Source organism: Tachyglossus aculeatus, chromosome 20 (assembly GCF_015852505.1).
Source record: "Tachyglossus aculeatus isolate mTacAcu1 chromosome 20, mTacAcu1.pri, whole genome shotgun sequence".
Lineage (NCBI taxonomy): Eukaryota > Metazoa > Chordata > Mammalia > Monotremata > Tachyglossidae > Tachyglossus > Tachyglossus aculeatus.
This window is the reverse complement of record NC_052085.1, coordinates 1247324-1255936: the sequence shown is the minus strand read 5'-3', so window position 1 is coordinate 1255936 and position 8613 is coordinate 1247324. Positions and strand designations below refer to the sequence as shown.

The 8613-nt window shown below is 46.6% G+C and overlaps 1 protein-coding gene across 5 annotated transcripts in view; it reads right to left on the bottom strand.

Moving 5' to 3' along the window:
- Window positions 1-4197: 4197 nt before the first annotated feature.
- The window catches only part of SGCG (sarcoglycan gamma), a 43311-nt gene continuing 38895 nt past the window's right edge, over window positions 4198-8613 (bottom strand). For 4 of the 5 annotated variants that reach the window (XM_038762051.1, XM_038762049.1, XM_038762050.1 and 1 more), the window contains 2 exons: window positions 6989-7112; window positions 4198-4936 (listed from right to left, as the gene is read on the bottom strand). In XM_038762051.1, coding sequence (XP_038617979.1) covers window positions 4595-4936; window positions 6989-7112 — 466 coding nt within the window. In that variant the 3' untranslated portion in view covers window positions 4198-4594. The remainder of the gene's footprint in view (window positions 4937-6988; window positions 7113-8613) is intronic. The other variant, XM_038762052.1, reaches the window with a different exon arrangement.

Genomic DNA, 8613 nt, shown 5'->3' with positions numbered 1-8613 from the left:
CCCAGGGTCCGTCCCTCCACGCTGTTCCCTGGGGTGAACTTGTGCACAGTCTTCCGTCTGTCTGTATTTGTTGTGTGTCCAGGGGATCGGCCGTATTACCTGACGGTGAGGAGCCCTGATGCCCTGGAAAATCTGGTAAGAGGGCGAACTTGAAAGACCTTTGGGGCTTGCAGGGGAAAATGGGAGTTTCATGAGAATGTGGTCCGTTCCACCATCAGCTCATTGAAGAGAGGGGCAGCTCTAAACTGGGCCTAGGACACTGGGCCGAGGGAATTTTATTGTATTCCTCCAGAGGCGTGGGGAGACTGTCCTCTCTTCTCCTCCTCCTCTCCCCACAGACTACAACTCTCTTCTCCTTTCCCCACAGACTACGACCACTCAATGCTGAGTCCCAGGGCCCAGCCTCTCCCTGTTCCCATCTAGCTATGGACGACTGTTTTCCCTAGTGTGTCTCCAAGTTCAGCTTTTAAGTATGATGTTTTGGTTTCTTTTTTCCCCCCTGCATTGGCTCCTGTTTTTCCCTTGGGCCTCCGGGCCCGGGGCTTCACTAATGTAGGGATACAGGCAAGCCGGGATCCATCCTCTGCTATTTGCTGTGGTACCCAGGAGTCGGTAAGCCTCGCCCCCGGCGTTACAGTCCACTGCCACAGGTAAGCTGCTTACCTCCCTTCACCCCTCTGTCCTGTTCCCGGCTATTTCCTTGAACACGATGTTTCTTCAATATTCACTCATTTATTCAACGGTATTTATTAAGAGCTCACTGTGTGCGGAGCCGGTGACACGTACTGCTCAACTGGGTGAAAAAGGAAATTGAGAAACCAGTAAGGACAGAGGTCAAACTAAGGCCAAAGACCTGACCAAACCCCTGACATTGTTGTAAATGTTCGACCACTGACCCTTTCTCAACTGTGTGCCCCATCTGACACTCCCCCTGAGGCGGAGGGAGGCCTGGGCCAGAGAGGAGCAGCGGGGTGGCCGCCTAAATTCTTGCCGAGGGAAAAATCAAAACATTTAGAAATATTTCTTCTCCACGGTCACCATTTTAAGACTGTGCCCTTTTTTATAACGTTCAGTAATACAGGTGGGGAAACTGAGAAATGGATTAATGTAGAGGGGCACATCTTGGTTATGTTTTACTAGCTCCTTTTGTAAAGTGTAATACCCCAAATTGATGGCATATTCTAGAACTCAATCACTCAATCGTATTTATTGAGCGCTTACTGTGTGCAGAGCACTGGACTAAGCACTGTACTCGTTTCATTTGCGGGTCTAAAAGAGAGTATCTTGTATGTCTGTAAAAAAATTTTTTTATTTAAAGTAAATCAGACGCAGCATTTTCAGTTATTTGATTATTAAAGTCAAAGTACAGATGAAGAAATACAGACCAAAATGGGTAGTTTCAATATTGAAACCTACTCATTTCACACTTGTTTCTGACTTCCTTTACTAGAACTCAATCAATCGTATTTATTGAGCGCTTACTGTGTGCAGAGCACTGCACTAAGCACTGTACTCGTTTCATTTGCGGGTCTAGAAGAGAGTATCTTGTATGTCTGTGTAAAATTTTTTTTATTTAAAGTAAATCAGACGCAGCATTTTCAGTTATTTGATTATTAAAGTCAAAGTACAGATGAAGAAATACAGACCAAAATGGGTAGTTTCAATATTGAAACCTACTCATTTCACACTTGTTTCTGACTTCCTTTACTAGAACTCAATCAATCAATCGTATTTATTGGGCGCTTACTGTGTGCAGAGCACTGGACTAAGCACTGTACTCATTTAATTTGCTAAAAGAGAGTCTCTTGTATGTCTGTAAAAAAATTTTTTTATTTAAAGTAAATCAGACGCAGCACTTTCAGTTATTTGATTATTAAAGTCAAAGTACAGATGAAGAAATACAGACCAAAATGGGTAGTTTCAATATTGAAACCTACTCATTTCACACTTGTTTCTGACTTCCTTTACTAGAACTCAATCAATCAATCGTATTTATTGGGCGCTTACTGTGTGCAGAGCACTGGACTAAGCACTGTACTCATTTAATTTGCTAAAAGAGAGTCTCTTGTATGTCTGTAAAAAATTTTTTTTATTTAAAGTAAATCAGACGCAGCACTTTCAGTTATTTGATTATTAAAGTCAAAGTACAGATGAAGAAATACAGACCAAAATGGGTAGTTTCAATATTGAAACCTACTCATTTCACACTTGTTTCTGACTTCCTTTACTAGAACTCAATCAATCAGTCGTATTTATTGAGCGCTTACTCTGTGCAGAGCACTGCACTAAGCACTGTACTCGTTTCATTTGCGGGTCTAGAAGAGAGTATCTTGTATGTCTGTAAAAAATTTTTTTTATTTAAAGTAAATCAGACGCAGCATTTTCAGTTATTTGATTATTAAAGTCAAAGTACAGATGAAGAAATACAGACCAAAATGGGTAGTTTCAATATTGAAACCTACTCATTTCACACTTGTTTCTGACTTCCTTTACTAGAACTCAATCAATCAATCGTATTTATTGGGCGCTTACTGTGTGCAGAGCACTGGACTAAGCACTGTACTCATTTCATTTGCAGGTCTAAAAGAGAGTATCTTGTATGTCTGCAGGTCTAAAAGAGAGTATCTTGTATGTCTGTAAAAAATTTTTTTTATTTAAAGTAAATCAGACGCAGCATTTTCAGTTATTTGATTATTAAAGTCAAAGTACAGATGAAGAAATACAGACCAAAATGGGTAGTTTCAATATTGAAACCTACTCATTTCACATTTGTTTCTGACTTCCTTTATCCTAGTACATTTTGTATGCCTGAATCGTTACAGGGGCGGTGTGTGAAAAAACACGTTGCGTGGTCGATGTTAGCTGCGGGCTTCTCTGGTGGGGAGCCAGAGGGGCTTTTGGATTCCCTGGTCATTAAACAACTTTGTTTTCATGTTCCTCCCGTGTCGGTGGCCGCAGGCCAGGCTTAACCCTTCTGCTTCCCTGGCCCCCGGGCAGGAGCGGGGCCCCTAGCATCTCCAAGCCTGGTTCTCCCTGACAGTGTCCGGGCCGAGTGGCAAGAGGGAGCCCGGCTGCTTGCTTGCCCGCCTTCATTCGGAAACAGCTCAGGAGGACAACCAAGCAGCCCGCAAAAAGTTTGCTTCTGTCTCGTCCGAAACTGTGGGTGGCAGAGGGGAATGGCTTTAACTGACATTTTGCCATTAACTCCCCCCTTACAACAGGTGGTTAGAACCGTGGGTAGGGTTTGCTCGGGAATCGGGACCATATAGTGGTTTATGAATTCCTGCCTGATTATATATAAACAGCAATTTGAAGGTAAGCCCAGTTCTCTTTACTGGTTAAAAATCTTACAACAGGTAGGTAGGACCGTGGGTAGCGTTTGCTCGGGAATCGGGACCATATAGTGGTTTATGAATTCCTGCCTGATTATATATAAACAGCAATTTGAAGGTAAGCCCAGTTACCTTTACTGGTTAAAAATCTTACAACAGGTAGGTAGAACCGTGGGTAGCGTTTGCTCGGGAATCGGGACCATATAGTGGTTTATGAATTCCTGCCTGATTATATATAAACAGCAATTTGAAGATAAGCCCAGTTCTCTTTACTGGTTAAAAATCTTACAACAGGTAGGTAGAACCGTGGGTAGGGTTTGCTCGGGAATCGGGACCATATAGTGGTTTATGAATTCCTGCCTGATTATATATAAACAGCAATTCGAAGATAAGCCCAGTTATCTTTACTGGTTAAAAATGAGCATTTTTAGTGGTAGCGTACAATACGACTAGAGATGTGGCGGATCCCATTATCTCTTTCAAAAAACAGCGAGCCATTTCAGATTTCCCTTGTATGACTGCAGTGCATGGCCCAGGAGGACAGTAGTTTAAACTTGTCTCTCCCTCTCAACCTCTCAGGCTACATACAGTCCTCTTTTTACAGAGAACTCAAAAAGTAATGTGTTTCTACCTCCTCTCTTCTCTCAAACGTTTAGCACAGTGCTGTGCACACAGTAAGCGTCCGATGAATACCACTGATTGACTGAAACTTTGTGGACTTTAGGCACTTCCTGCGTGCCAAGCACTGGGGCAGACAGTATAATCAGATTGAATTTAGTCCCTGTCCCACACGGAGCTCACAATCTTAAGGGGGTGAAAAATACCTTTTTAATTTCCGTTTTACAGATGAGACAGCTGAGGCACAGAGAAGGTAAGCGACTGGCTGTAGGTCACACAGCAGGCCAGTGGCGGGGGTCAGGATTTGAACCCAGATCTCCACCCCTCTCAAAAAGGCCCTTCGGCTTCCCAGATGATGCTTGGGTCCCTGTCACCTCTTTCCAACCACCCCAGAAGAAGTGAATGTCCCGAGCCAGAGCCCCAGGCGCAAGCGCTTCCATGTACGGAGAGAGCTGGCAGAGGGAGAAGCTTTTTCAATTGGTTCTTCGTCTTCAGTCTAAGGAGAATGAAACAGCTCAGCAGGGCAGAGGAAACAAAATTATTTTGGTGTTCTTGAAACTCGTAGTGGCCGCCTTCCCCTTGACTCTTTTGGGACGCTGGCCTCCACTCATATTTTTCAAGTCGCTTGAATGTGGGCTTTGCTTTTAGAGGGGAGAGGGGAGATGCACATTTATGTTTTGTTGCGAGATAACTAATGGTCTAGGGAGAGTGAAACTCACTGGGAGAGGGAAGGAGGGGCAGCCCTGCCGGCCGGCACTACAAGCAGGTGCTTTACTGGCAGACCCGACTGTACTCCTGGCAAGTGGAACCCACCCCGGCGGCGGACAGGTAAAGCCTTCCGTCGGGACAAGCGCAGATCTCATAGAGTCTCTGCGGGCTGCCAGGTCCGCCCGTCGTCCCCTGGACCAGCTTGGGCAGACACACGGTTTCCGCATCGAGCACGACCTGGATGGGAGAGTGGTACAATGAGGGGAAGGGAGCAGGAGCTGTTAATCAGAGAAAAGGCAATGGATCAGAGCCTTATCAAAAGTATGCATCACACCACATTATCCTAACTGTGTTTGATTCACCTTCTTACCCATAGGATGATGCTACTGCGGGTCTGTTTGCAATTTAGACTGTGAGCCCACTGTTGGGTAGGGACTGTCTCTATATGTTGCCAGTTGGTACTTCCCAAGTGCTCTGCACATAGTAAGCGCTCAATAAATACGATTGATGATGATGATGATGATGAAGACATACCTTGTAGCTGGAACTAGCGATGAAGTGGATCAACCCTTACCACGGTGCTCTGGCCTACTCCCCCCAAAGGCCCGAGTCACGCTGCACTTAAAGATGATAGACAACCCACTAGACGCACAAAACTGGTTGCAGGGAACACCCCTGCTTTGCTTTTTTCTATTTTGTTTTGTTTTTTCCTGCTGTCGTCTTAAAAGCCAAAAGCAAGGAGGACAGTTCAGCTTGCCACGCTGCAGCTGTTGTCCATTCTCCTCAGACATGCCCTCCAGTGCACTGTATACTGGGAGATGACTTGGTTATTTCTGGTCCTGTCCCACCACTTGAGGAGTTCAGCCCGTGAGAGAGAGGCTTTTGGGACTGCCCAGGAGCAAAAAGCCTGCCGACTCCCCATACACACTGCCACCACACTCTGCCAGTCTCCCCCAAACTGTGCTGGCTAGCTTGGTGCCAGTGTGTGTGTCTACAGCATGTGCCAATCTGGGATCGGGCTGCTGTGTAAAAAAAAAAAAGTGACGTGACCGCTGTGTAAGCACTTCGGAATAAATAAAGTTTCAATTCAGTGCGGAAGGACCCTCACATCTGCTGTGACGAGGGGATGACATATTCTGGAGAAACGCCCTGTGAGGAAAAACACAACCCCCTTCCCCTCTAAAGCACATATGTTTTGGCATAGCTGGGTTCCGGAGAGGAAAACTGTTTCAGCTACTGTCGTGTCTAAGGACTACGGGATGTTTCCGGGGCAAAACAGACAGACGCCTGCCTGAGTCCTAAGAGCTGTTTTCCCAGCCTAAAAGGGAGGAGACAGAAGGGCCCAGAACTGCAAGAAGGTAGTGGGGGTGTGAGAGGGCACATGAGTGGTGTGTGTTGCCAGCTTGTACTTCCCAAGCGCTTAGTACAGTGCTCTGCACACTAAGTGCTCAATAAATACGATTGTTGGAATGTGTTGTGAAATTGGATGTAAGTAACCAGTGGTATTTACTGAGCACTTGGTGCAGAGCTCCATACTAAGCACTTGGTAGAGTCCAATACAACAATTCAGCAGGCACACTGCCTGCTTGTAATGAGCTTACAGGCTAGAGAAATGAGTGTTATGTGAACGTGTGACCCTGGGGAGTGAGAATATATGGGTATGAATTCCTATGTGAAAAACGTGGATGTATAGGAGTGAAAGTGTAAGTTGTGTAAATGTGAACGGGTGGGTAGGCTAGAAGTAGTATGTGATTGTAAAAGTAAGTGTTGTGTATGTGAGAGATGAGTGTGTATGCGAAGGGACTCTGTCTCTCCCTCTAGACTATAAGGTCATTGTAGAAGGGAAGCATAGAGAAGCAGCGTGGCTCAGTGGAAAGAGCCCGGGCTTTGGAGTCAGAGGTCATGGGTTCAAATCCCGGCTCCGCGAACTGTCAGCTGTGTGACTTTGGGCAAGTCACTCAACTTCTCTGTGCCTGTTACCTCATCTGGAAAATGGGGATTAAGACTGTGAGCCCCATGTGGGACAACCTGATCACCTTGTATCCTCCCCAGCGCTTAGAACAGTGCTTTGCACGTAGTAAGCGCTTAACAAATACCAAAATTATTATTATCGTGGGCAGGGAATGTGTCTTGTTACATTGTACTCTCCCAAGTGCTTAATACAGTGCTGTGCACATATTAAGCACTCAATAAATCTGACTGAATGCAAGTGTGGGTGTAAGGAAAAGTGAATGAGTTTGTGTAAGAGTGAAAGTGTATATGAGTTGTATGTGTGAGTGAGAATGAGTGTGTTTGTGAGCCTGTGTAAAGGTGTGTGAGTGGGCACTCACCATGCCTTCACTGCTGTGTAACTTGATATCCATCTGGGAGAGGAGCTCCACGTTTCCGGCTTGGGCTCTGACATGGACACCCCTGGGGGCGTCCATGCTTAGACTCCGGGTGGGGGACTCCAGCCTGAGGACAGAGGGGAGAGAAGATATTTGTTCCCCTGCAGCCTTCAAGCTGGGCTGATCCGCTATAAAACACGGGCCACCCTCCGCCACCACCCTAGGGACCCCGGGGTCCGAGGTCCCCAGAAGGCTGCCGCCGGCTTTTCCTAGTGGAGAGCCCGAACCGTGGCAGTCCCCGGGGCTGGACCGCTCGAGAGGGAATACCGAAGCTCAGCGAGGACACAGATGCAGTAGTCAAGGTGGGACAGGATAAGTGCTTGGAACAGCATGGCAGGAGTTTGGATGGAGAGGAAAGGGTGGATTTCAGCAATGTCGTGACAAGAAAACGGAGAAGATTGGGTGACACTGAAAATGTCTGTGGAATGGGTTGAGAATGAGTTAAGGAAAACGCCAAGGTTAAGGGCTTGGGAGACAGGATAGTGGTGGTGTCTACGGTGACGGGAAAGACTTGGGGAGGATAGGATTTGGGTGGGAAAATAGGGAGGTCAGTGTTAGACAAGTTTAATTTGAGGTGTCGGCGGGACATGTCTTGAAGGCAGGAGGCAACGCGAGGCTGCAGGGAAGGAGAGAGGTCAGGGCTGGAGATGTAGGTTTGGGAATCATCTGCAGAGAGATGGTAAATGATCCCCCTCTCCATCCCCCCATCTTACCTCCTTCCCTTCCCCACAGCACCTGTATATATGTATATATGTTTGTACAGATTTATTACTCTATTTTACTTGTACCTATCCATTCTATTTTATTTTGTTAGTATGTTTGGTTTTGTTCTCTGTCTCCCCCTTTTAGACTGTGAGCCCACTGTTGGGTAGGGACTGTATATATTGCCAACTCGGACTTCCCAAGCGCTTAGTACAGTGCTCTGCACACAGTAAGCGCTCAATAAATACGATTGATGATGATAACTGATGCCATGGGAGGGAATGAGTTTTCTGAGGGGGTGGGTGTAGAGGGAGAATAGAAGGGGACCAAGAACTGAGCCTTGAGGAGCCCCTTCTGTCAAGAGGGTGGGAGGCGGAGGAGGAGCCGGCAAAAGAGACTGAAAAGGAGCGGTCCGAAAGAGGAGGAGAACCAAGAGAAGACAGTGTCAGTGAGGCCAAGGTTGGATACAATTTCAAGGAGAAAGAGGCGGTCTACAGTGTCAAAGGCATCCGAGAGGATTAGAACAGAGTGGGCTGCACACATCTGGCCCCTTGGCTCGGATCTTTTTGAAATGGAGTTCACCAGGCTTTCTGTCACACAGCAGCAGCTGAATGCTGTAGAGGCCTTTTACCTGGGCGAGCAAGAAAAATTAAAATCGAGTTTCTTGGGGCCTCCGAGGGAAGAAACCCCTTCTTCGACCCACTGAGGCAACAGGCGGCCTGGCTGGCCACAAGGTGTCAGAAGAGCCCCACCACCTCAGGACCTGCTTCAGCTCCATCATCATCATCATCATCAATCGTATTGATTGAGCGCTTACTGTGTGCACAGCACTACTAAGCGCTTGGGAAGTACAAATTGGCAACATA